Here is a 27,726-nt window from a genome sequence, read left to right on the forward strand (position 1 = left end):
CAGATATTTTTGATCTGCAGTTGGGTGAATGCCCAGAGGCAGAACCTGCAGATGTGGGGGGTCGACTGTATTCACACTGTGAGAAGAGATTTAGGTGGATAAGAAATTATTTTCTTATAGAAATGCCAATTGCCCATCAGCTCCAAAACTGAGATCACAGCGTATGTTTCTCATTACTATACCCCCTGGTTTTATAAAGCTGCACCCAGAGAAGCATGGGATGCTTTTGTTTCTAGTCCTAAATTATTCCTGGTTGAACCAAAGGGTCAAGAATACAAGAGGACTTCCCTGGTGGTCCAGTGGTTAAGAATCCGGCTTCCAATGCAGAGGACGCAGGTTCGATCCCTGATCGGGGAACTGAGATCCCACCTGCTGCGGGGCAACTAAGCCCACGCGCCACAGCTACTGAGCCCACTTATCCTGCATGCTGTAACAAAGATCCTGTGTGCCACAACTAAGACCCGACGCAGCCAAATAAATAAATATTTTTTTAAATGTAAATTAAAAAAGAAAAAGAATACAAGAAGGAAGGCCCTGGCAGCAACTCAGTGAGTTAAGATGAGCCCGGTAGGGTCCTCCATGCTGGTTCGCTTAGCCGGTTAAACGGGAACGGTCACCTTTAACCCACAAAGAGACTGATTCAAGAGAAAGGAATGGAGAACCCTGAATTTTCTGTCCAAAAAGACCCCCAAAAACAAACAAAAAACTAGCAACAGTTAACAAATGTGCAGGGCTGCCATCTCTTGGCAGGACCCGCGAATTGCATGCACACATTAAAACACACAGCAATTTGTAGTTGTCAGGCATAAGCCCTTTATACATATTATCTCATTAATTCTTCCAACAGGCCTGTGAGTAGGTCCTATCATTACATCCACTGGCTGATGAGGAAACTGAGTCACAGAGATCACGAAGCTGCCTGACAGTCACACAGCCAGGAAGTGATGGGCACCCCTCCCGAGATGCTGTGATGAATGGAGTGGATGGGGGGGCAGGGGGGAGGGGAGGGGACAGCAGGAGAAGGGGTCCAGGGGCCAGGGCGCGTGAGGCCTTGTAGGAAGGAATCTGGTTTTCTTCTCGGTGGACTAGGAAGCCGGTGAGGATGTGGACGAGGGGGTGACCCGGGCCGTGACCTTTGCCTGCTTTGTGAGCAGTTCCTGGGGGGACAGGAGTGGGGGCAGACCACCAGCGAGGAGGCTGCCCCAACAACACGGACGAGAGATCACGACACTCCCAGGGGGACCTGAGAGAGCAGGTGACGGGGAATGGCAGAGTCTCAGTATATTTGCAAGACAGAGCAGAATCTGCCCAAGGATTGCGTGGAGGAGCGTAAGACAGCAGAGGGGACAAAACCACCACCTTGACAGGAGTGCTTAGGGGATGGAAGTGGGCCATGGAGTAACATAGGAGGGGAGCAAGCCTTCCTATCTGCAGTGTCCCGGGCCTCCACACCGAAGAGACATTGCTGAGTCGAATACTGAGCATCATGAGAAATGCACCAGGCACCCGGGGTGTTTGCAGAGGCCCATCACGTAGCGGGCACAGGACTCCTGGGCCTGCCCGGAGACACAGTGACCGGGGCTGCCGGGACAGGGTCAGGTTAACCTGGCATCTAAGGAAGCTGGGATGGACTCTGTGGAACAGTGGTCATTCATTCAACCTTCAGCAAGTAATTACTGAGGGTGCCAGGGGCTGCCCTCTTAGTTGGAACCCTGATTTCATGGAAGGGCACACAAGGGCAGGGCAGCAGAGCGACTCCAGTGGAAGGGAAGCCCAGGGTGCAGCTACTCAGCCCCGGCATTCGGGGAGTAACTGAACAACCTCCCTCGTGCTGAGGAGAAAGCCCTGATGTCGGGAGCTGACCCGGCGCCCCTTGAGGAAAGAGCGCGGAGACCCCGTCTCCAGGTAGCTACCTGGGAGGTGGATGCAGCCCTGGGGGTGTGCCGGGGGTACATGGGTGAATCTGGATGTGAGTTTCCTAATCGGGGGGTGAAAAAAAGCACTGATACTCTCATCGGGGTCTATAAAGGTCTTAGATGCGAGGAAGGGCTCTTCCTCCGTGAAAGCACCAAGAGCCACTGACATCTCATCCACCTTCTGACGCTATGTCAAGACTCGGCTACTCCCCAAAGACGAGACGTGTGGGATTTGAGGCAACCTTGAGAACCCTCCGTCCAGCTTACTGTTGACCTCTCCTATGTAAGAATTTCTTCTTACTAAAATGAGGCCCTTCCTCTACTATGCAATCCTCAAGGAAGAAATCAGGTGTCTTTTTAAGGGCTCTCTGACCACTAGAAACATCTGGAAATTCCTTTTCATGCTTCTCTTTTTCCACCTGAGTTGTTCCACTGTCTTTAACTTGTACCCGGGTATGCAGGTAAGCCCACCAGTTCCATCTGGGGACAGGCGTCGGAAAGGGCCCTTACCACAGGTACATCAGGATGAAGGTGTGCTTCCTCAGGTGCGGCGTGCGGAACAGGTCTACAAACGAGGGGCTCAGCTTTTCAGTGACATCCTCTTTGAGAGACAGCATCTAGGAAGGAGTCAGGGCGTCAGCTGCACCCAAGCTGCCGTGAGCAGGAAACGCCATCAGGGTCCCCTTTCCCGGCCCCCGCCCCAAGGTCGGTCCTCGCATGGCTGCCCGCCACACCCATCACCCCAAATGTCACCAGTGCCCTCTTGCCTCCCAAGGCAGCCCCACAGGCATGCTCTAAGTGATAAATGCAACCCAAAGTTCAGTGACGGGAGAAACCCGCTGCTGGGCTGTCACCTTGAGGTCGGCAGGGGGCAATTTCCCATTCTTCTGGGCTATGTGGTCCATTATCTTTACTGCTTGAGTGTTTCTCTTTTGTGATAACAGCCATCGGGGAGACTCGGGCACAAACCTGTGGACACACATCATCACTACGTCTCATTTTCCGCGGAGCTCATCTGATGTTAAGCCCCGATCAGGGGCTCACGCTGGGACTGTGATTCCTCAAGCGTCTGGTGGACGAGCATCTGGGGCCACTGTGTGCTGGCCCAGAGCCCACACAGGAGCTCTGTGAGTCACTCGTGGTCTTAGTGCCACCTGCTAGGATTGACGGACCAGAAGAGAACCATCGCTTCCTATGTAACCTTCATCCGGTGGGGCGGGGGTCCCATTCTCTCCTGGAAGCCAGCAGCCCTTCTCCCCACCCCAGGAAATCTCTCACACATGCTCCACATGCCCCACCCCTTGCGATACAGCCGCTGCCTCCTCGTAAGACAGGGGCTGTGGAACATGTCTCAAAATATTTCCAAAACAAAATAAACTATAGTCACTTTTTTTTTAGCATCAAGTACACCATGGTGTTTATTTTAAATGGGACAGGGATGTTATAAAGTCAAAGATTGGGAATCTCTGGTCATCTGAAAACACACAGGTATAGTCTCACCCAGCCCGGCCATCGGGACTCAGCCAGGGGGTCCCGTCACTGGAGGGCCCCTTGTTTCACACTGACAAGGAGGGAGCAGGCTCTTCCCGGACGGGAGTGTGCTTAGAGCCGCAGGTTTGAGAAACTGGGTGGACTCGATGCCTCCCACGGATAAGATCTGCCCTCAGCAAAACGGTGACGAAAGCTGCATGGACGCGATCGTTCTCTCCACAAACCTCTCTGCTACCACGCCCCCCCCCACCGACCCCCACTTCCCTCCCCCACAATAAAAACTCAGCTGTCTAGTTGCCCCTCCCTTCACCCTGCCAAGGGCTGACAGCTAATAAGATTAACAGCTCACTTGAACGGGTTTTGTTCCTAACGGTTTAATGTGCACACTCCCCAAAGATCCTTTCATCCCTTCATTCACTCGACAGACAGCAGATGCCTCCTTTGTGACTCGGCGCCCTTCTGTCTGACTCGTAGCATCCCAGCCTCTATCTTGGGGACGCGAGTTGAAAGAAGCTCTATTTGAGGGCAGCGCCCCCGGGGGAATGTGACAGAGCTCCCCAAACGGCACAGATGGCTGTAAGCCCCAGGCCTGCGGGTAGGGCCGCCCTGGCCGCCGGGAAGACGGGGTCCCCGCGAGGACACAGTACCAGTAGCACAGCGGGAGGAGGAAGGTGGGCAGAGACACGGCCAGCTGCAGCCAGCGCCAGTGAGGGACCGCGTAGGCCAGCCCGGAGAGCAGCACGAGCCCCACCGTGAACGCCACCTGGTAGAGGATCGCCACCGTTCTTCTGTAGCCCAAGCCCACGAATTCTGTGACTGAAACAGGAGAAGCGTCACTGGTGAGCTCCACCGAAGAGAGAAGCCAGGGCGGCGCGCCCCCGCCTCCTCCGTGCGCCTCCGGGGCTCCTTCCCCAAACGCCCTTCCGTCTCCTCCCCAGGAGGCCCAGTCCTTTAGTCCCGGCTCTCCTGCAGCCGCCCCTTTTGGAAACCCCCCATCTGCCGTCTGGAGTTCTCCTTTTCACGCGGCAGGATTCAGTCTGCCGGGCTCTCTTCCCCGGAGCCTTCCTCCCATCGGCTCCAGGCCGAGCTGGACTATTTTCCACGACCCCCGGGAGCGCTCGTCAATTTCACGACGGTCTTTGCGTGCCCGCCAGGGACCTGGGCGTGTTGTGGGTGTTTGGATGTATCGTGAGCTCAGTCGGCAGAGTCCTGCCCTCCTAAGCCCGCATTCTCGTGAGAGATGGTGGACGACACACACAAGTGAGAAGTCACAGCCGGTCATAACGCGCTGCGCGCTGTGCGGAGAGAGAAGGTAGATGGCCCGAGGGGATTCAGGAGGGTCCAGGGTGGAGGGGGTGCAGATTTTCAGAGAGCAGTGGGGTGGAGCTCGTGCATGACATTTGAGCCAAGACCTGCAAGAGTTGAGGGAGTTTAGCCAAACACAGAAGGGCGAAGCGAGTTCCAGGCAGAGGAAACAGCAGCGCGGTGGCCCTGTGGACGAGGACCCCGTCAGTGGGGCAATGCGCCCTCCTGGGGGGCCTCACAGGCTTGCCCAGAACATTGGCTTCCACTGCGGGAAACGCAGAGCCGCCGCAGCACAGGGGTGACGCGATCCCACGTCTATTAAAGACTCGCTGTGCTGCTGCCTGTAGGTGCCACAGGGAGACCACCGTGGAGGTGAGGTGACGCTGGTGTCTGGGAGCCGTGCAGACAGCGGAGGAGTGAGATGATGGGGTTCCGGAGGGATTTTGAAAGTAAAGGGGACAGCAGGGCTGGGGAGGGGGGCATAGGTGGGACAGACTGGGGGATGGGGGAGCACAGTCTCCTGGGTCCTGCCACGTTGAGGGGTCGGGGAGCAGAAGAGGAGTCAATACAGGGGACTGCGCAGGAGCAGCGTGCACAGGACCAGGGGATGTGTGGCCCACAGCAAGCAGGGACAGCCGCGGGAAGAACGAGGCCAGGGGTAGCTCTCGCTCCACCGCGGGTAAATGGGGTTCCCAGTGGGTCTCCCTTTCTCTCTAGCCTTTGAGCTCCTTGAGGGAGGACGGGGGCCTTATCCCTCTTGGCACCCCATCTCGCCCCCTGCCTGCCAAGTGGCAGCAGGTGCGCGTGCTGCAGGGAGGAGTCCCTCTAGGCTACACCTGGGGCACCTCGTCTACCTCACAGCCTTGTCATTCCCATGCGGAGGAGCCTGAGGCACGGAGAGGTTATGGAACTTGTCTGTAAGCCCACACAGCCGGTCCGTGTTGGGTGTAGCTTTGACCTCAAAATTAATCCTCTTCACCACGGGCCAAGTAGTGCACGTTCAGCATATAGGTGGCTGGGCTCTCACTAAATATGTGCTGAACTCACTACACTTAACCGGCGTGTTCATGGTTTCTCAAGGGAGGAATATGATTTTTCTTGGCTCTAGTGAACTGTTTCTCAGGATGCCAAGCCATAGGACTTCGTCTTCAGAGGCGGCACGACATGGCAGAAATGTGGGTTATCCTCACTGCTGTCTGACGTGCCCAAAACCGGCTGAGGGAAGCACAGATGGTTCTTATACTACCTTCTTCTAAGGAAGTATTTTTCATTTTCTATTCTTACCCTTCAGAGAAAATTCGGAAAAAAAAATAGTATATAGAATTACATTGCTTTGCACTTCATTTTTTAAAATCATTATGTTTATCTCTTCTTTTATTTCCTCTATGTCTTCTCTCCTAACTGTTCAGTGTCCTTCAAACCAGTTGAGTTTGTTGTATTTACTTTGAAAGATGCTGGTTCTTTCCTATTTAAAATGTTAAAATACTCTCCCACCTGTCTCCCCTTCCTGCACACCCCCATCGTTGTAACCACATCACATGTGATCTTCTTTTCCCAAATGGATTAGTTGATAGGAAACACTGATTTATTAAAGTGGTTATATAAGTGTCTCTCAAACAGAAAGAAAGAGAGCGAGCAAGAGAGAGAGAGAAGGAGGCCATCCTGACAGCATGCCCAGCCCTAGTCACGCAGACAACGAATACAGCTGGAATGACCACCCTTTCTCTAGACCCTGCAAACATCCTCTTCCCCAAAAAAACCCACCTCCACATTCGGCTTCATCCCATTCTACCCCACCACCTGACTTCCGTGGCTCCTTAAAGTGTGTGGAAACTTCAGGCCAGCAGGTGCTTACTCAAGGTGTAACCAGCCGTCCAGCTGCCCTTGCTGACCAGCCCCTGCCCCAGGCGGAAGAGCAGCAGGGACGTGTAGTCTGGAGCAACGGCCGTCAGGACGCCCAAGATGGCGCTGATGAGGGTGGTGGCCAAGAGGCATACTTTACGGCCAAACCTTCAGAGGCAAAGAGACAGCGAGGTGAGGTGAGTATTGAGTGTTCACAGGGACAGCAAGTGTCTCTCGTGGGAGACAAGACAGTTTTTCTGAGGGACCATGCAGTCCGTTGATCACTGCCCCTCCTCAAAGCCTGACCTTGTCCATCCTCAGTGAACAGCGACCAGCGGCTCTTGCGGGGTTCATTAAGCCACACTGAAGAGGAATCCTGAGAGCTCTCAGCAGCATGGCATCGCAGCCAAGGATGAGTGGCCTCCCTCACTGACTCTCCTGCTTCTCAGACTCATCTCCTCTCGTTACCTTTGTATTTAACAGACTGTATTGTTATTAACAGGGTGCACCAGAAGCCAGGCTTTTCCCCCACATAGTTAGTCTTATCGATGGTCATACTAGTTTTTCTGGGAAAACCTTCAGTTCTAATAGTATAAATATTTTTTAATAAACTTATTTATTTTATTTTATTTATTTTTGTCTGCGTTGGGTCTTTGTTCCTGCGTGTGGGCTTTCTCTAGGTGCTGTGAGCGAGGGCTACTCTTTGTTGCAGTGTGTGGGCCTCACATTGCAGTGGCTTCTCTTGTTGTGGAGCACGGGCTCTAGAGCGCAGGCTCAGTAGTTGTGGCGCACAGGCTTAGTTGCTCCGCGGCATGTGGGATCTTCCCAGACCAGGGCTCAAACCCATGTCCCCTGTATTGGCAGGTGGATTCTTAATCACTGCACCACCAGGAAAGCCCCTAATAGGATAACTATTGAAAAGCGTTTTTCCCTTCCTTTTTCATGAATAAAATGGGCAAATTATTTGCTAAAACTTCATCCCATAATTGTGCTTTATTGATTCGATCTTTTAAATCTTATCCCACATTCTCTGGCAGTAAGGCAAGGAAGGAAGGGACCAACCTCTTATGTGGTTACATTGAACTTGCCCACACCCAGGATCTCTCCCCACCAGGCCCAGCAAGCCCTCTGCCTTTCCCTGTCATCCTCCTTCCTGGCTTCCAGCATGTCTACTTCATTTATCTACTCCATGTCTTCTTGCCTCAAACTTCTATATAGAGACACTTCTTGTCTGAAGCCCACATCTTCTTACCCAAGAATGTTCAGACATAATAGTACCAGCATCCGTTTTCTCCTGTGTCTCCTCCCAAAGGCAGCCTCACCCACTGCACTTGGGTCCAGCCCTTGACTGAGCCCCTTTGGTTCCTTGCTCTCTCCATGATATTGTTCTCATCTTCCTGGACCCTTCACCTCTCCACTTCCACATTTCCTTCACAGCCATCTTGTTTTAAAGAGTCATCTATGCAATGATCTAAAACCTATGGGATGCAGCAAAAACAGTTTTAAGAGGGAAGTTTATAGTGATACAAGCCTACCTCAGGAAACAAGAAAAATCTCAAATAAACAACCTAACCTTACACCTAAAGGAACTAGAAAAAGAAGAACAGATAAAACCCAAGTTAGTAGAAGGAAAGAAATTATAAAGATCAGAGCAGAAATAAGTGTAATAGAGACTAAGAAAACAATAGAAAAAGTCAATGAAACTAAGAGCAGGTTCTTTGAAAAGATAAACAAAATTGATAAATCTTTAGCCAGACTCATCAAGAAAAAGAGACAGAGGGCTCAAATTAATAAAATCAGAAATGAAAAAGAAGTTACAACTGACACCACAGAAATACAAAGGATCATAAGAGATTACTATGAATCATTATACACCAAAAAAATGAACAACCTGGAAGAAATGGATAAACTTCTAGAAATATACAATCTCTCAAGGCTGAATCAGGAAGAAATAGAAAATATGAACAGACCAATTACCAGTAATGAAATGGACTCAGTAATTTTTAAAAAAATTTCCCAACAAACAAAAACCCAGGACCAGACAGCTTCACAGGTGAATTCTACCAAACGTTTAAAGAAGAGTTAACACCTATCCTGTTCAAACTATTCCAGAAAATTGAAGAGAAAGGAATGCTTCCAAGCTCATTCTAAGAGGCCAGCATCATCCTGATACTGAAATCAGTCAAAGACACCACAAAAAGAGAAAATGACAGGCTGATACCACTGACGAACATAGATGCAAAAGTTTTCAAAAAAATATTAGTAAACCAAATACAACAATACATTAAAAAAAATCATACACCATGATCAAGCAGGATTTATCTCAAGGATACAAGGATGGTTCTATATCTGCAAATCAATCAATGTGATACACCACATTAACAAATTGAAGAATAAAAACCATACGATCATCTCAATAGTTACAGAAAAGGCTTTTGACAAAATTCAACCTCCATTTATAATGGAGAACTCTCCAGAAAGTAAGCATAGAGGGAACATACCTCAACATAATAAAGGCCATATATGACAAACACACAGCCAACATCATACTCAGTGGTGAAAAGCTGAAAGAAATTCCTCTAAGATCAGGAACAAGACAAGGATATCTACTCTCACCATTTTTACTCAACATGATATTGGAAGTCCTAGCCACAGCAATCAGACAAAAAAAGAAAGAAAGAAAAGAGAAAGAAAGAAAGAAAGAAAGAAAGAAAGAAAGAAAGAAAGAGAAGAAAGAAGAAAGGAATCCAACAGAAGAAGTAAAACAGTCACTGCAGAAGACATACTATATGTAGAAAATACTAAAGATGCCACCAAAAAAACTATTAGAACTAATCAATGAATTCAGCAGTTACAGGCTACAAAATTAATTTACAGAAATCTGTTGCATTTTTATACAGTAATGACAAACTATCAGAAAGAGAAATTAAGGAAACAATCCCATTTACAATTGCATCAAAAATAAAATAAAATACCTAGGAATAAATCTAACCAAGGAAGTAAAAGATGTGTACTCAGAAAACTATAAGACATTGATGAAAACATTGAAGACAATACAAAAAAATGGAAAGATATACTATGCTCATGGATTGGAAGAATTAATATTGTTAAAATGACTATACTTCATTCAAGGCAATCTACAGATTCAATACAATGTATTGAATTCAATACAATACAATACCATAGAATACCAATGACATTTTTCATGTAAGTAGAACAAATAATTCTAAAATTTGTATGGAAACACAAAAGACTCCAAATAGCCAAAACCATCTTGAGAAAGAAGAACAAAGCTGGAGGTATCAGGCTCCCTGATTTCAAAATATACTACAAAGCCACTGTAATCAAAACACTATGGTACTGGCACAAAAACAGGCACATAGATCAGTGGAACAGAATAGAGAGCCCAGAAAAAAGCCCACACTTATATGTCAATTAATCTATGAAAAAGGGGACAAGAATATACAATAAGAAAAAGACAGCCTCCTCAATAACTGATGGTGGGAAAACTGGAGAGCTACATGCAAAAGAATCAAACTAGACTACTTTCTCACACTATATACAAAAATAAACTCAAAATGAATTAATGACTTAAATGTAAGACCTGAAACTACAAAACTCCTGGAAGCAAACATAGGCAGTAGGCTCTTTGACATCAGTCTTAGCAATATTTTTTGGATATGTCTCCTCAGGCAAGGAAAACAAAAGCAAAAACAAACAAATGGTACTCCATCAAACTAAAAAGCTTTTGCACAGCAAAAGAAACTATCAACAAAATGAAAAGGCTGTCTACAGAATGGAAGAAGATATTTGCAAACAATATATCTGATAAGTGGTTAATATCCAAAATATATAAAGAGCTCATACAACTCAATATCAAAAAAACAAACAACCAGATTTTAAAATGGTCAGAGGATCTGAATAGACATTGTTCCAATGAAGACATACAGATGGCCAACAAACACATGAAGAGATGCTCAACATCACTAATCATCAGGGAAATGCAAATCAAAACTACAAGATATCACCTCACACCTATCAGAATGGCTATTATCAAAAAGACAATAAATAACAAGTGTTGACAAGGATGTGGAGAAAAGGGAACCTTAGTACACTGTTGGTGGGAATGTACATTGATGCAGCCACTATGGAAAACAGTGTGGAGTTTCTTCCAAAAACTTAAAATGGAACTACCATACAATCCAACAGTTCCACATCTGGGTATTTTTCCAAAGAAAATAAAAACACTAATTCAAAAAGATATCTGCACCTCTATGTTTATGGCAGCATTATTTACAATAGCCAATATATGGAAGCAACCTAAATGTCCATCAATGGATGAATGAATAAAGATTTGGTGTGTGTGTGTGTGTATATGTATATACATATATATATATATATATATAAAATAATGCAATATTACTCAACCATAGAAAAGAATAAATTTGTGACAACATAGATGGACGTAGAGGGTATTATGTTAAGTGAAAGTAGTCAGACAGAGAAAGACATATACCATGTGATCTCACCCATATGTGGAATTTAAGAAACAAAACAAATATATATTTTTTAAACTCATACATGAAAATTATCTACTCCTGAAAATAAATAAATAAATGCTAAAAATATTCTAATCTATTGTGACTGAAAAATTCACTCCAACTTCTTCCCACATGTAAAGATGAAATTAAGGAAACACGGGGTGCTTTAAGGAAATACGGGGTGGGGAGGTGTGTGGGGAAGAGTCGTCCACACACAAAAATCCACTCTCTCATCTCTCACTTACCTTCAACCTTCCACTGACACTGCCATTGCCCACCAACTCCTACATGTGGCTCTTCTCTCCATATGCCCTCTCCTCGCTTATCTCAGACATGGTTTATAGCTTTAAATACCAATCGCCGGTGACAAATCCCAAGTATTTAACTCTAGCCCAAACCTCATAATCCAGCTGCCTACTTGGCAGCTCTTCTCTGTCTCACAGGCTACCCTGAACACATCTCCAATCTTACCACTTCCAAGACAGAGCTCTTTTTTTTTTTTTTTTTTTTTTGTGGTACGCGGGCCTCTCACTGTCGCGGCCTCTCCCGTTGCGGAGCACAGGCTCCGGACGCGCAGGCTCAGCGGCCATGGCTCACGGGCCCAGCCGCTCCGCGGCATGTGGGATCTTCCCAGACCGGGGCACGAACCCATGTCCCCTGCATCGGCAGGCGGACTCTCAACCACTGCGCCACCAGGGAAGCCCCAAGACAGAACTCTTGCTTGCTCCCACCCGCTTCACCCCAAAAAGCAGCAACCGAGGCTGTCCCTAACCTGTTCTGTCCCATCTCAAAAAATGGCCCTGCCCGCCTCCACCCATCTGCTAGAAGCATAAACAGTGGCTTTGTCCCCCTTCCTCTCAGCCCCACACCCCAGCTATACACTCTGCGTGCAGTTTCAACCTCTGAAACCCATCCTAAATCCCCACCTGCCTCCGTCCTGCTGCCCCACAAAGTCCAAAGCACTCGCTGTCATGTCTTGTCTCCCTCAACTTCTGCAAAGATTCCCACTGGCCACGTTATCCCGCCATTGGCCCCTAAAGTCCATTCTCTCCATGGTGTTGGTGCTGTTTAGTCGGATCGGCCTTTACGTACCTGTCTGCAATGTAGCCGGCGCCCAGAGAGCCCAGGAAGAAGCCCACATTCACACAGGACTGAAAGAGGTCCACCTTCCAAGAGTCATCGCACACCAGGTTAAACTGCGGGTCACACCGCGGTCGGAGGGGCCGAAAACACAAGACCGTTTGTGAGTCAAACTACACCTTCCATCCTCCCTCCGGACAATGTAAACGTACAACACAAAATGTGGGATCCCCCAGGTGCTTCACACCTTTTTCTCTTTACCACATTTTCATAAGACAAATTCAAGGTTTCTGGTGAATCTCAGTCAATGTCATTATATGCCTAATATATTTATCGTGGCTTTACCCTCAATATACACTAAAGAGGCTGTTGTCAAGTGCCGCTGACAGCTATCAAAAGACAGCATGGCCAAAAGGGAAGGTTTCTAAAGGAAATACAGCAAAGTAATTATCCAAAGACATAAATGTGGTAAAATAAATGTTTTCCAGAGTTGGTCAAGGCCCTTAATTAAGTACATATTAATTATATGTTTAATTATGTAAATTCTACCCATAATTATGTAAATTGGTCATGACTGATGGAGCTGTGAGTGTCAACACGAGAATCGCTGAGCAAAGACACACAGGCCCGGCGGTGGGAGCTTCTAGGGAGCAGCCTGTGTGCTGCACAGTGTGCAGGGAGTGGGGTGAGGGGGACCCAGGGGTGGCAGGAGACTCAGAGGGAGGGATTGAGGGGGAAAGACCTAGGCAGAGGCAGGAGCGGGTTCCCTGGGGAAGGACACTGGTGTGTGCGGGGTTCCCTCCATGCCTGGCACACGCGTGGTGATGCCCACACGCCTGGGCAAGCTGGGAGGCCCGAATGCGGGAGCATCACCGCTTAGAGCTCAGCGGTGCAGAAAGCAGGACGGCGCCCCAGGGACGCGAGAGGGGCTGCGGGGTAGCAGCCGGGGCCCTCGCCTCCCCATTCCTGGCACAGCACCAGCTGGGTGGTGTCCAGGGACACTTTGGAGTCATGGTTCCGCCCCACCAGGCGACACTGTGGGGTGTGATGCAGGGAGATCACTTAGCAACTTTGGGCCTTAGTCTCCCAGTTTCCCAGTCTGATAGGTGTGTGGTGCCCGTCCTGTCGCCGTCACAGAGCTAGTGCAGGCACTGCAGGGACAGATCATGTGCACATGGTTTGGTAGATAGTAAACCATTTAACTTTCTCAGTGGAGGCTTTGTACCCACCACCTTTAAAGATCTGAAGTCGCCTACACGAGCCATGCCCTTTTCCGGGTCCCGGGGCTCCGTCATGAGCACTGTTAAAAAAACACAGGTAAAACTCCTTGCTACCACTGGACTTTCAGAAACTAATACTGAGCTCGCGCTACCATCTGTCTCATGCCCAGAGCCCGCTGTCTGCTTGCAAGAGTAGCTCAGATCTGAGAGACAGGAAGAGATACCAGTAGCTCCCGTTCTCTGCCGGTCCAGGTGTTTATTCCCTTTAAAATTCAGCTGAAAACGCCCTCGCCAGGAAGCTCCTCCTGCAGATCTTTGGCTTTCCTGCCACCTGGTCCCTGTCAGCAGAATGCGGGGGAGGCCACTCCTGGGTGTTATCTAGCTGTCCCAGGCCTGCACCTGCAGCTGCCTCTTTGCAGCCTCCGCCCACTCCGCCCAAGACGACTTTCGGTGCATTCTAGATTTCACCAAAGCCGCAGGCCACCGGTTTTTTTGCCCTGGGTTTGTTCTACTCTTTGCAGTCAGCATCTTTGTAAGATGTCCCTGCCACCCCTCCTGAAATGCCCTGGGTACCATCCTTCCCCGGGGGCGTGCAGAAGCCAGAGTGTTCACGGAGCTCAAGGAAGGGGCACCCGGCCTTCCCTGCTAACCCCGCCTTCCCTGAGGACTCTGCCCCCAGCTGCGCTGAGGGTCTCGGTCTGGAGGCATCTGCAAGGCTCGTGAGCCTGCCTGGCCCTGTGCTCCCAAACCCTGCCACTGCCCCCAGACACTTCTGTGCCACCAGGAAGACAAGCCTGGCCCCTGGGGAAAGCCTGGGGCTGCACAGGGGGAGTACAGGATGGGGTGTTCTAGGCCGGGTCACTGTCCCTGCTGGAATTTCACTGGGACCAGGAAGTGTGGTGGGAATACAACCTATAGAGCAGCATGGTATCCACCAAGCTCGCCCGAGCACAGAATCGCCCAGCGTCCTCGTTAGAATACAGGTTCCCGTGGACTCTGTCTCAGCAGATATGGGTCAGAATCCAGGTGATCCCTGGGATCAGGCAAGGTTGGAAACAGCACATTCCTGCCCCAGATGGACCCTGACCTCCGTCCCCAGGACGAGGGGGGTAGCGGAGCCGGGTATTCAAACAGGTCGCCTCATCGTCCTCCCTTAAGCCGGTTCCAATGTCCAAGGCAAGGCCAAGTTAAAGATTATTTCTGCAGAAATGAACAACAAAGGTGAATTCTCTCCAAATTAAGCTTCAGCTTTGGATGAGAAGGGGGGCAAAAGGGGTTTTGAGGCAGTGGGAAGGGAGAGTTAGAGGGAAGCCCACTCCTTCCAGGAGAAATTGTGCTCCCGCTGCTGACCTCAAGGCCCGCGCTCTCATGGCCTTTCATCGCCTCCAGCCGGGTCCCACCGGCCCTCACACTCCGCAGGTCCCCAGATGAGCTCTACCCTACAGCCCCTCAGCTCGCCCTCCCAGGCCTCCCCAACGCTGGATCGTAGGGCAACTGGAAGCCCACGGTTGGCCAATCGTTTCTGTGTCCCCTCCTCTCCAAGTCCACGGCCCCGCTCAGGCCACCACCTGGCCAGGCTCCCACACCTGCACAGACTGCCGCTGCCCTGTGTTCTAGCCTCAGTTTTCAGGAGCTCGGTTCCCCTTCCTTCCCAGCCAGAGCCCTCTGGCAAATTGGCCCCCAGCCCCTGCCGGGCCTGTGTCTCTTAAATCGGTTCTTCTTTTCATTCCTGTGACAACCACGTTGGTTGACAGTCCCGCCGGGACTCATGTCTCAGCCTCCTCAGGCTCTCCCCGCCTGACGAAGCCCCCAGCCCCACGCCCACCAGCGCCTGGACCATCCCCAAGGTCCAGCGAGGACAGTCTTTGTCCTCTGCCTGACCGGCGAGCTCCCTTGTTTGGCACAAAGGCAGGGTGGCCAGATTTAGAGAAAAAAAAAAAAAAACATGGTGCCCTGTTGAATTGGAATTTCAGATGAACAACTCTTGTTTTAGTATAAGGATGCCCCCTGCAGTATTTGCATTCTCAGCCTCCGTTGTGTTCCCAGGTATTGCACAACAATTGTAGCAAATGTTGTACAATACCTGGGACTTAATTATCCTGAAAAAGTGTTCGCTGTTGACCTGAAATTCAAATTTAACGGGCGTCCTGTATTTCATCTGGTGACCTGCGTAAGGACTCAGTGCTCTGGCCTGAAGGTGAGCTGGTACCACCATTCTCCCCTGGGACTCCTCTACTGGACCCTGGATTCCAATCAATTTAACAGCTCATTGCTGTCCGAATGTAGCACCGGCTCCCTCTCCCCTGAGCTTTGGCTCACGCTTCCCCGCCCACTCTGTTCCCCCTCCTTGCTGCTCAAAATACCACCCGAGGCTCCATTCAAATGCTACCTCCTAAGGACCTACTGTCTAGCACAGGGAACTATACTCAATATTTTGTAATAACCTTAAAGGAAAAAGAATCTGAAAAAAAATAGGTATGTAGGTATGTATACCTGAATCACTTTGCTGTACACCTGAAACTAACACAACATTGTACATTAACTATACTTCAAGTTTTTAAAAAATGCCACCTCCTCCTGGAAGACCCCCATGATCAGCTCAGTAGCTAAGATCCCCATCCTTAGAGCCCACTGGCCCCTCCGCATCTCCCACACATGGTCTGGGATGCCGGTCTTATTCTCACCACTGCCATCTGTCCCTCACTCCCTGGAGACTGCAAATTCCTTAAACCTCATAGGTTTCTTCTCTGTCTCCCTCCTGGCATCACACCCAGTGCCCGAACAGAGGAAAAGCTCGGAATACGTTTACTGAATGAACAGATGGAGGACTGAGTGGATGAATTCTTGCATCTGACCCTTTCCAAGCAGAGTATACTGCAGACACAGAGAACAATACTTCCCCGTCCTGGTCTGTTTCTAGATTCCCAGTGCCCACGCTTGTCACGGTACAACGCTTCCCAAAGGGTCTGTGAAGGAAAAAAAGCCTGGTGCCTTTTTACTAAAATATTCACAAAGAAAACGCTCAGATAACTCATTAAACTGTGCAGGCAAAGCCTTTGCCGCCATCTCCCTCCCCCGTGGGCCGTCCGTGGGACACCCAGCGTAGCTCGGCTTGTCTGGTAAACACCTTCATGCTGACCCCTGTGAGGGCAGGGCATTGTCATCGCTGGTTTACTGATGAGGAAACTAAGGCTCAGAGAGGTTGAGTAACCTACTCAGTTTCGCTCAGCCAATCCGGGGCAAGGCTGGGATTCTGTCTGACTGCAGGGCAGCTTCCACCCAGCTAGGAGGCCAGTGTCTAGCTGTCACGTGTCCATGGCTCTTGAATGCAGCGGGGCGGGGGGGGGGGCGCTTCACAATTCTAATAGTGGGGAAGCTAGACCCCAGGTGAATTCCGCAGGCCTGCCGAGGAGCCAGCGGGGCAGAGAGAAGAGGAGCCCCGGTCTCCCCAGAGACCCGCGCTCAAACAACCCAGCTCGGCCCGGCTCTCGATGGTCTCTCCTCAGTTTCTTCCTTTAACACCCAGAGTCTGTGCAGGATTAAACAAGGGAAGAATCCCGAGTGCCCAGCCTGGAGCCTGCTGATGCTACAGTTCAGGGAACACAGCCCTGCTCCCTCTTTCCTGCCGTGAAGCTGAACCTTGTAGTCTTCGTCATCTATTTCCTCCCTGGCCCTGAAACCCACAGGCTCGGCCCAGCGCAGGGCCTGCGCGTACCTCGGTCACGATGGAGGAGCCGGGCGTGTCGTACACCCAGCCGTGCCGACAGGGGCCCAGAGGCAGGAGGCTGCTCTTGGCGGCCAGGCCGGCCAGCGGGTCCACGCAGCCGAGGGCGCTCTGGTTCCAGTCCACCTCATAGCGGCGGCACTGGTGGGGGAAGGCCTGGCCCTCGGGCCCGGGGCCCGGCACCGTGTAGTTGAGCTCCTCGGCCAGGCTCCAGCCGCATCGACGGCTCAGCTCGGGCACCCCGGGGCTCCGGCAGCGGTGGTCCGGGGTGAAGGCCAGGAAGACGATGCCCACGTAGATGGGGGCGAAGGCGGCAGAGAGCAGGCATAGCGTCAGAAAGGCTTGCTTCTGGAACCAGCCAAACTCCCCGACCTGCTCCAGAGCGTCGTCCACGGTGAGCATGGCTGAAGCACCACCCTCATAGCTCTGACCAGACCTCTTCGGCCGCAGGGCCCAGGGCCAGGGTCTCATGTGGGTTTCTGTGCAGTGGGCTGGTCTGAGATCAACTTGCTGTCTAAGCGTAACAGCCCTGGAAGCCAACCAACTGGAAATAATCTTTCACCCTGCGGTACAGGTTTCAGGCAAGGGCGGGAGGATGACGGGCCAAATTGTTTGCTGGGCCAGGGAGTCCCCTGGGCTGAGGGCCTAATTCTGTCGAGTTGGAGTTCACAGAGCAAGAGCAGTGAGCAAGGGCGCCGCGAGCCTCCCCGCACTCTCTTCCAAAGGGATTACCTACTTTAAAACTCTTTATCACCGAGATAAACCAAAGACAGCAGCTGGCCACCGGGCACAGCTACAGGACCTACTACTTGTGATTGGCATCTGATGCAGGGTGGAGTGAGGGTCTGCCTGGGGTGATGGGAGAGCCAAGCCCTCCAGACAGACCCGTCTCCCTACCTCCTTGTCCCAGCGTAGGACGACCGTGTTCTCTGGGACCCACGTGGGACTTCACCCAGCTTCACTGCGTCCCCAGGCAGGCTCCCGGCTGCTGGACTCCACCCTGAATCCCCAGGAAAGAGGGTCAACGGGGCCGTCTGGGCACAGACCTCCATGGCCCCGGCCAGAGGTGCTGATAGAAGACCTCAAAGAGCCCCAGGCAGAAAACACCTCCCCCTCCCCCCAGCTCAGCCCGGACCTTCAGGCCAGGTCCCTCCCTGTGCACACAGGAGGGACAGATAACAGATGCAGGGGCTGCCCGTGCACCGTCTCGTTCCTGGGACTCCCGCCTCTTCACTCCGTGGACAATGGGAGCTGGCCACCAGCTGGCCTGGTAATACAGCCCGCCTCAGGGAGCTGCAGCTCTGCAAACCACCCCCTCACCTGGACTGAGCGCTCACTGCTGGGGAGGGAAGGAAGAGTGCTGGGGGCAAACCTCCCCAAGGCAGGGCCTCGGCACGCCCAGGCCAGGTGCTGAGTTAGATAATAGAAACTATATCTTGGTCTCCCCCCACCCGCCCTGTTCCTGGCACGGGGCCCCTGAAACCCTTGACATTTCCTAGCCATAGGAGTGTCTTCCGCTCAGCGAGGTGGCCCCAGGTGGGCTCCTGGATGGCTCCTGGCCACAGGAAAGACCAAGCCGTGGTTAGAGACTTGGAACTTCCAGCCCTGCCCCCATTCTCTTGAGCGGGGAGAAGGGCTGAAACTGGGGTTTGTGCTGACGACATGAGAAGTGTCCATTAGAATCTCAGTAACCAGGGTTTGGAGCGAACACACCCACACACCCCAGCCCCACGGGGACAGCAACTCCTGCACTGGGAGCCTCCCCGACCTCTCCTGTGTATCTCCTCTTGCAGCTGTCCTCCGATCCTTCACCACATCCTCTAATAAACTGGTGACCAAATCCATGTTTCCCTGTCTTCTCTGAGCCGCTCTAGCAAATCACTTGAATCCAAAGGGGGAAGAGGTCATGGGACCCTGATTTACGGCTAAGTCGGACAGACGTGTGGGTAACCTGGGCACCTAACAGTGATTGGCATCTGAGGTGCAGGGGCAGTGTCATGGGTCCGAGCCCTTAACCTGCAGGGTTTGACGCTCTCTCCAGGTAGATGGCGTCAGAATTGGGCTACACTGTGGGACACTCAGCTGGTATTGCAGAGAAGTGCTTGGCGTGGGGCAAACACCCCACATTTGGTGACCAAAAGTGAAGTGTCCTGTGTGAGGAGTGAAGGGGACTCCCTGGAGAAGGGAGAGCTGGGTTCTCCCTGCACTGGAGGAAGTGACTGGGTTTTTCTAACACAGCCAGCCCCAAATGCACGGGCTCCCCTGACACGAGTCCTTGGCTTGGGAAGCAGCCAGGGTGCGATCCTGCCCCCAACACAACCTGGGGAGGAAGCAGGACCCTCCCTGCCCCCGCCTCCCTGGCCAGGCCGACACCACTGCCCACTTTTCTCCGGGGAGAGAGCGCCCTCCGGCTCTCCGTGGCCTGGGAGCTCTGTTTTCCTCTTGGACCGGAGAACAGGGAGGCCCTCCCCTTGCCCTGCATCACTCCCTCCCCCGGTCTCCCAGCCCCTGGTCCAGGCTCACATCGGGGTGGCCGGGTCCTCCTGGGCTCAGATCGCAGAGGGCAGAAGCGACAAGGCCCGTGGGTAAGTGCCAGCTGGGAAAGGCCGGCGCCGCCGTCCTCACTGGCCCCTCGGGTGACGGCCAGGCTCCTCGCTGATCTTGATATTTACGTGATCTTGCGAGAACCCTCGAGTTACCCACGTGTTAGAGACAAGAAACCAAGGCCGCAGAGGTCAGTCCCTTGTCCACTGTCACGCTGCTGGCTCGAAAGCCCCAGGGCCAGTGACCAGCGACCAAGTTTCCAGGACTCTTACGCTGCCACTCAACTTGCCCAACGGCCAACGAAACACAGATTTCACGCAAATACGCTTCTTTCGTTTCAGGACTGTTCACCCCAGGCCTTGGGACCTCCTGAGGCCTCAGAGGTAAGAAGAGAGGCCGGGATCCCCTCCGGGAAAACAGAGAAGGAAGAGGCCTTAGGGGCAAGCCCAGATCTGCAGGTGAAAACCTGGCCACCAGGGCTCCTGAGGTTCAGGTGACCCTCACAGTGGCGTGATTCCACCACGACCGGGCTGACTTTCCAGAAGGGCTGTGGGAGAACGGGCCTGCCTGCCACCCTGCGATCCCGGCCCTGGAGCTCCTGACCTGCCGCCACTGGGCATCCCCCGCCCCCCGGGCTGTGCTGCAGCGGGGCGGGGACGGGGTGGGCCGCCGCTGCCCCGGCACCAAACCCCAGGGTCGCTGTTTCCCTCTCCGTGCTGTCAGGAGGGGACCGTCCTGGTGGAGCAGACCTCTCCTCTCAGCCCCTGACCCCGGCACCTTCTTCCAAAGCAGCACCGCTCAGTAAGGCCATTAGGGGACAGGTGTTAACTACACCAAGAAGCACGGAAACGGCCAGAAGCGTGGGAGCAGCACGGGAGGCCACCGTGAGGCTCCAGCCTGGCCATCAAAGGCCCAGCCTTTCTTAGGGGCACGGACTGTCCCTCACACCCCAGGCTCCTCCCCAAAGCCGGCGGCCAGCTCCGACGGTTCTGCTCTGCCTGCACCCAAGCCACTGACACAGAAGGCTGCCAGGAAGGATGTTCCCACCCAGGCCTCAACCAGAGGACAAAGCAGAGGCGTCCTCGGCCTCCGCCTTGTCCTCCAGGGACCGGGGCTGCCCTCCCCATGGCCTGCATCTGCCTCCGCTGCCCATGACAGTCTTCTTGTCCTCACCTGTCCCAGGACACAGGCAGCAGGGCATTATTAAATCCCTACTTACCCTCCCCACCTCCAGAGCTCAGAGGGCCGGGTGCGCACAGACGCCACCACTGAGGCTGGGGTTCCTGGGGCGTGGGCTAGCCCACGAGCGCAGGCAGGAGCCAGTTCGGTTCTATCCCTGATGAGGCGCCAACATTCCAGGGCGGGGTAGCCTCGAGACACTGTGTGGAAGCCTTGTCCAAGGGAAGCCGCTCAGCCCTCAGCTACCCACCGCCCTGTCCCCACAAAGGGACCCACTCACTCCCCCACTGCACAAAGTAGAGTGCCTACTGTCTGCCAGGCTCTGCTCTGGGCACTGAGGACGCAGCAGTGAACGAAGAAACAAACATCTCAGAGCAGAGGTCTGTACTCAGCAAGGGACATGCTAGACTGTATCACAGTAGGTGGGAAGAGCGACGGAGAAGGTCTTAAGCAGGAAGGTGTGGGCTGTGACCGCTGAACCAGTGGTCAGGGATGGCCTCTCAGAGGTGATGTGAGCCTTGAGGGAGGGAGGAGGGCAAGCCCTGTGATTGGAGGAAGAGTGTTCCAGAGAGAGGGGCCGGCAAGAGCAGGGGCCCGGCGGGCTTAGCGAGGAGGCCAGCAGGACTGCCGGAGAGCCAGCGTAGGGAGCAAAATGACGGACGCCGGAGGGGCCATGGGCCAGGGCACAGGGCTCTGCAGGCCCTGCCGGGACTGGGCTTTACCCTGCGGGCCCCCGGAGACAGTCTGAGCCTGAGCACGAGGCCGGGATGGAAAGAATCAAACTCAGGATATGACTGAAGGTAGAGAGGAGAGGATTTGCTGACGGACTGAGTGTGGGTATGAGAGCAAGGGAGGGGTCCAGAGGTGCCACGTCCAAAGAGCGTGTGGACAGCGCATGGGAGAGGGGCTTTGGAGTCAGCGAGCCCGTTCAAAGCCTGCCTCCATCAGCACCAAGCTGTACGCTATTCATCTTCTAAGCCTTAATCCTCAACGACTGCAAAATGGGTCTGCACCTGCCCCACCCCATGGCACGGCTATGCGGATCAGAAAGCCTGGGGCGGGAGGTAAGCTTTTCTGTAAAGGGCCCCGTGGTAAATGCCTGGGCGTAGTGGCCTTTCTGGGCCGTCTGGTCTCTGCAGCTGCTCCCCTTCAGTCCAAGCACTAACACAGCCCTGGATGAGACGTAAATGAACACGTGCGCCCAGCTCCCCATAGAGCTTCATTTCGGCACATGGAAATTTCAGTTTCATCCAATTCTCATGTGTCACGTAATATTCTTCTTCTTTTAATTTTTTTCGACCATTTAAAAACATAAACCCCATGCTTAGCTTGTGGGCCGAACCAACTCAGGTGGGACACAGCAGATGGACTTAAAGCTCAGGCCTTGGGTCGGGGTGAGCTGTTGTTATGACAGCAGGGGAGGGAGTCCGATGACTCCTCCTGGCTGTGCACAAATGCACAACTTCCCCCTCTTGGATGACATGCATTTCCCAGACTGGTCTCTGGTGAAAATCCAAAACAGAAAAAAAGAAGAGACAGTTAAGGGAATTCCCTGGCAGTCCAGTGCTTAGGACTCCTTGATTCCATTGCAGGGGGCATGGGTTCAATCCCTGGTCAGGGAACTAAGCTCCTGCGTGCCATGGGGCCAAAAAAAAAAAAAAAAATTAAATTAAATTTAAAAAAGAAAAGACAGTTAAAGGAAGAGACTCAGGACCATGGGACTCAGAAACCTCTATTTTGCTCACAACTGCCAAGCTCCACTGTGCCCAGCAGATAGAAAGCATTCAAGAAACAGTTCTTGACAGAGCATCTACTGAACGCTGGCAGAAGACCTCAGACCTCCCAAAAGGCAAGGAACCCCCCACGTACCTGGGTAGGGCAAAAGAAAAAACTAAACAGAGACAAAAGGATAGGGACGGGTCCTGCACCAGCGGGAGAGAGCTGTGAAGGAGGAAAAGTGTCCACACACTAGGAAGCCCCTTCGCGGGTGGAGGCTTCGGGAGGCGGAGTGGGGGAGCTTGGGAGCCGCGGAGGAGAGCACAGCAACAGGGGTGCGGAAGACAAAGCGGACAGATTCCAGCGCAGAGGATCGGGCCGACCGGAACTCGCCAGCCGAGAGGCTTGTCTGCTCGCCCGCCGGGGCGGGCGGGACTGGGAGCTGAGGCTCCGGCTTTTGTCGGAGCACCGGGAGAGGACTGAGGTTGGCGGCGTGAACACAGCCTGCAGGGCGTTAGTGCACCGCGGCTGGCCGGGAGAGAGTCCGGGGAGAAGTCTGGAACTGCCGAAGAGGCAAGAGACTTTTACGTCCCTCTTTGTTTCCTGGTGCACGAGGAGAGGGGATTAAGAACGCTGCTTGAGAGAGCTCCAGGGACGGGCGCGAGCCGCGGCTAAAAGTGCGGAGCCCAGAGACAGACATGAGACGCTAGGGCCGCTGCTGCCGCCACCGGGAGGCCTGTGTGCGAACACAGGTCACTAGCCACACTCCCTTCCGGGGAGCCTGTGCAGCCCGCCACTGCCAGGGTCCCGGGATCCAGGGACAACTCCCCCGGGAGAACGCACAGGCGCGCCTCAGGCTGCAACGTCTCGCCGGCCTCTGCCGCCGCAGGCCCGCCCCACACTCCGTGCCCCTCCCTACCCCCCGGGCCTGAGTGACCCAGAGCCTCCGAATCAGCGGCTCCTTTAACCCCGTCCTGTCTGAGCAAAGAACAGACGCCCTCCGGCGACCTACACGCACAGGCGGGGCTAAATCCAAAGCTGAGCCCCTGTGAGCTGTGAGAACAAAGAAGAGAAAGGGAAATCCCTCCCAGCAGCCTCAGAAGCAGCGGATTAAAGCTCCACAATCAACTTGATGTACCCTGCATCTGTGGAATACCTGAATAGACAACCAATCATCCCAAATTAAGGAGCCCTGTGGATGAAAGGCTCTTGGTGCTGCAGCCAGGAGTCAGTGCTGTGCCTCTGAGGTGGGAGAGCCAACTTCAGGACACTGATCCACAAGAGACCTCCCAGCTGCACATAATATCAAACAGCAAAAATTTCCGAGAGATCTCCATCTCAACGCCAGCACCCAGCTTCACTCAACGACCAGCAAACTACAGTGCTGGACATCCTATGCCAAACAACTAGCAAGACAGGAACACAACCCCACCCATTAGCAGAGAGGCGGCCCAAAATCATAATAAGTCTACAGACACCCCAAAAACACCACCAGACGTGGACCTGCCCACCAGAAAGACAAGATCTAGCCTCATCCACCAGAACACAGGCACTAGTACCCTCCACCAGGAAGCCTACACAACCCACTGAACCAACCTTAGCCACTGGGGACAGACACAAAAAACAACAGGAACTACGAACCTTCAGCCTGCAAAAAAGGAGACCCCAAACACAGTAAGATAAGCAAAATGAAAAGACAGAAAAACACACCGCAGATGAGGGAGCAAGATAAAAACCCATCAGACCTAACAAATGAAGAGGAAATAGGCAGTCTACCTGAAAAAGAATTCAAAATAATGATAGTAAGGTTGATCCGAAATCTTGGAGATAGAATGGACAATAGAATGGACAAAATGCAAGAATCAGTTAACAAGGACCTAGAAGAACTAAAGATGAAACAAGCAACGATGAACAACACAATAAATGAAATTAAAAGTACTCTAGATGGGATCAATAGCAGAATAACTGAGGCAGAAGAACGGATAAGTGACCTGGAAGATAAAATAGTGGAAATAACTACTGCAGAGCAGAATAAAGAAAAAAGAATGAAAAGAACTGAGGACAGGCTCAGAGACCTCTGGGACAACATTAAACGTACCAACATTCGAATTATAGGGGTTCCAGAAGAAGAAGAGAAAAAGAAAGGGACTGAGAAAATATTTGAAGAGATTATAGTTGAAAACTTCCCTAATATGGGAAAGGAAATAGTTAATCAAGTCCAGGAAGCACAGAGAGTCCCATACAGGATAAATCCAAGGAGAAATACGCCAAGACACATATTAATCAAACTGTCAAAAATTAAATACAAAGAAAACATATTAAAAGCAGCAAGGGAAAAACAACAAATAACACACAAGGGAATCCCCATAAAGTTAACAGCTGATCTTTCAGCAGAAACTCTGCAAGCCAGAAGGGAGTGGCAGGACATATTGAAAGTGTTGAAGGAGAAAAACCTGCAACCAAGATTACTCTACCCAGCAAGGATCTCATTCAGATTTGATGGAGAAATTAAAACCTTTAGAGACAAGCAAAAGCTGAGAGAGTTCAGCACCACCAAACCAGCTCTACAACAACTGCTAAAGGAACTTCTCTAGGCAAGAAACACAAAAGAAGGAAAAGACCTACAATAACAAACCCAAAACAATTAAGAAAATGGGAATGGGAACACACATATCGATAATTACCTTAAATGTAAATGGACTAAATGCTCCCACCAAAAGACACAGATTGGCTGAATGGATACAAAAACAAGACCCATATATTTGCTGTCTACAAGAGACCCGTATGCTAACACATATATATGGAATTTAAGAAAAAAAAAAATGTCATGAAAAACCTAGGGGTGAAACAGGAATAAAGACACAGACTTACTAGAGAATGGACTTGAGGCTATGGGGAGGGGGAAGGGTAAACGGTGACAAAGCAATAAAGAGGCATGGACATGTATACACTACCAAACGTAAGGTAGATAGCTAGTGGGAAGCAGCCGCATAGCACAGGGAGATCAGCTCGGTGCTGTGTGACCGCCTGGAGGGGTGGGATAGGGAGGGTGGGAGGGAGGGTGACGCAAGCGGGAAGAGATATGGGAACATATGTATATATATAACTGATTCATTTTGTTGTGAAGCTGAAACTAACATACCATTGTAAAGCAATTATGCTCCAATAAAGATGTTTAAAAAAAAAAAAAAAAAAAGAAACAGTTCTTACATTTATGACTGGATCTAATTTTACGGGTGTGCCAGCACTGTGTGTGTATGTGTGTACACACGTAGGGGTGCCCCTAAGGGGTGTTCAGAGGTTCCCAGAAGCCTGGCCTGAAAAGCATCTGTGTTCCCCACCTCCTGAGTGGACTGTAGCTTCTGTTCCCAGTTAGGGGTTGAACTGTGCTCTCCCTCACCCCAAACTCACATGCTGAAACCCTAGCCCCAGTACTTCAGAATTTGGAAACAGGGTCTTTAAAGAGGTAATCAAGTTAAAATGAGGTCAGTAGGTTGCGCCCTAAACTTATACATAGAGTTTCTTATTTTTATACAGGAGATTAGGACACAGACACACACAGAGGGCAGGGCGACCATGTGAATACCCGGAGGAAGGCGGCCGTCTGCAAGCCAAGGAGAGAGGCCTCAGGAGGAACCAGCCCTGCCAACACCTTGACCTCAGACTTCCAGCCTCCAGGACTGTGAGAAAATTAATTTCTGTTGTTGAAGCCCCAGTCTGTGGGCCCTTCTCTGCCACGAAGAACGACGCTGATGCACTGAGGGCGGACCAAGCACCAGCTGTTACTTCTCAGTCTCCATGCTAACCCGGTAAAGCAGGAAGCACTCTCTCCTCACCTGAGAAGCCAAGCTAAGTAACTAACCTGCAGGAGCTACTTGGATGCAAAGCCAACGCCAAGCCTGACCCCTCCCTTCACAACCAAACCACCGGCCTCCTCCAGCCTCATTCCCACCCGTGAACTGGCCTCTGAGGGGCTACTATACACAGGCAGTTAAGGGCGCAAATCCTGAGCCAGAAACTCTTGGTTCAAATGCCATCTCCGTCGTTCACCAGCTGTGACCTTAGACTGACTGCCTAACCCTCAGGGCCTCAGTTTTCCATCTGCAAAATGGGATACCAGGAGTATCCACTCCACAGGGTTGCCATGAGGTGAGGACTAGATGAGTTGGTATCTGTCAACTGCCTGGCACACAGTTAAAGGTGTATCCGTACCAGCTACCACCCCAGGGCCCTGCACCTGTGGGCACGACTGTAACCTGCATCGTGACTCAGGAGGTGTGCTAGCATCTCTCATGGTACCTGGCCTGAAAGACTTTCAGGACTGTTTGCATGGATCTTCTTCATAGTGTTTTCAGGAAATTCCAGGAAAGGCAACTGGCGTGGGCCATGATGGGCATGAAAAGTAGTGAAAGGTCACGTAGGGCAGCCTGGCCTAGGGGCCAGCGCCCAGCACAGCCGTGGGGTCGCCCTCCACAAGTCTCATCACTGCCCGGCCGCTCTGGGAGGCTGTGAGCTCCTGGAGGCCAGAGGCTGGGCCTCTGATCTCTGGATTAATTCCTGTAGCAAAGCACCATGGGCAGGGTGGCTTAAGCAACGGAAATACATGGCCTCACAGATCTGGGTGCCAGAAGTCCAGAATTCAGGTGTCAGCAGGGTTGGCTGCTACTGAGGGCCGAGCGAAGGCTGTCCCAGGCCTCCGTCCTTGCCCCGTGGCTGGCGGGCTCCTCCCTGTCTCCTCACACCTCTTCCCCCGGTGCCGTCTGTCCCTGTGTCCAAATTTCCCCTTTTTATAAGAACACAGCCCTAGTGGGTTAGGACTGACCCCACTGACCTCACTTGATCACCCCAGTAAAGACCCTGTCTCCATGTCACATTCAGAGGTGCTGGGGTTAGTACTTCAACATGTGGGTTTTGGGGAGACGAGATTCAACCCGTAACAACGTCTATACCCCAGTATTCAAATGAGGGGAAATAGATGAAGGATGGGGTCAGAGCACCATTTCAGTGGTTCCAGTACAGTGGTCCATTGGTATCCACAGGAGGCTGGTGCCAGGGACCCCCCCCGTGTCCTGAAATCCGGGGGTGCTCAAGCCCAGAGTCACCCTCCTCCACACTCACAGCTCCGCACCCACGGATTTGGCCAACCACAGAGCGTGTCGTACTGTGGT

The 27,726-nt window shown here is 52.0% G+C and overlaps 1 protein-coding gene across 2 annotated transcripts in view; it reads right to left on the minus strand.

Annotated features, from left to right (window-relative positions):
* LOC137204930 (solute carrier family 22 member 1) overlaps positions 1-17,607 on the minus strand; it is a 32,931-nt gene extending 15,324 nt beyond the window's left edge. For both annotated transcript variants that reach the window (XM_067702921.1, XM_067702920.1), the window contains exons 1-6: positions 17,111-17,607; positions 12,188-12,291; positions 6,568-6,722; positions 4,055-4,223; positions 2,771-2,885; positions 2,427-2,533 (exon numbers count right to left, since the gene is read on the minus strand). In XM_067702921.1, coding sequence (XP_067559022.1) covers positions 2,427-2,533; positions 2,771-2,885; positions 4,055-4,223; positions 6,568-6,722; positions 12,188-12,291; positions 17,111-17,590 — 1,130 coding nt within the window. In that variant the 5' untranslated portion in view covers positions 17,591-17,607. The remainder of the gene's footprint in view (positions 1-2,426; positions 2,534-2,770; positions 2,886-4,054; positions 4,224-6,567; positions 6,723-12,187; positions 12,292-17,110) is intronic.
* Positions 17,608-27,726: the final 10,119 nt, after the last annotated feature.

Source organism: Pseudorca crassidens, chromosome 13 (genome assembly GCF_039906515.1).
Source record: "Pseudorca crassidens isolate mPseCra1 chromosome 13, mPseCra1.hap1, whole genome shotgun sequence".
In the NCBI taxonomy this organism is placed as follows: Eukaryota; Metazoa; Chordata; class Mammalia; order Artiodactyla; family Delphinidae; genus Pseudorca; species Pseudorca crassidens.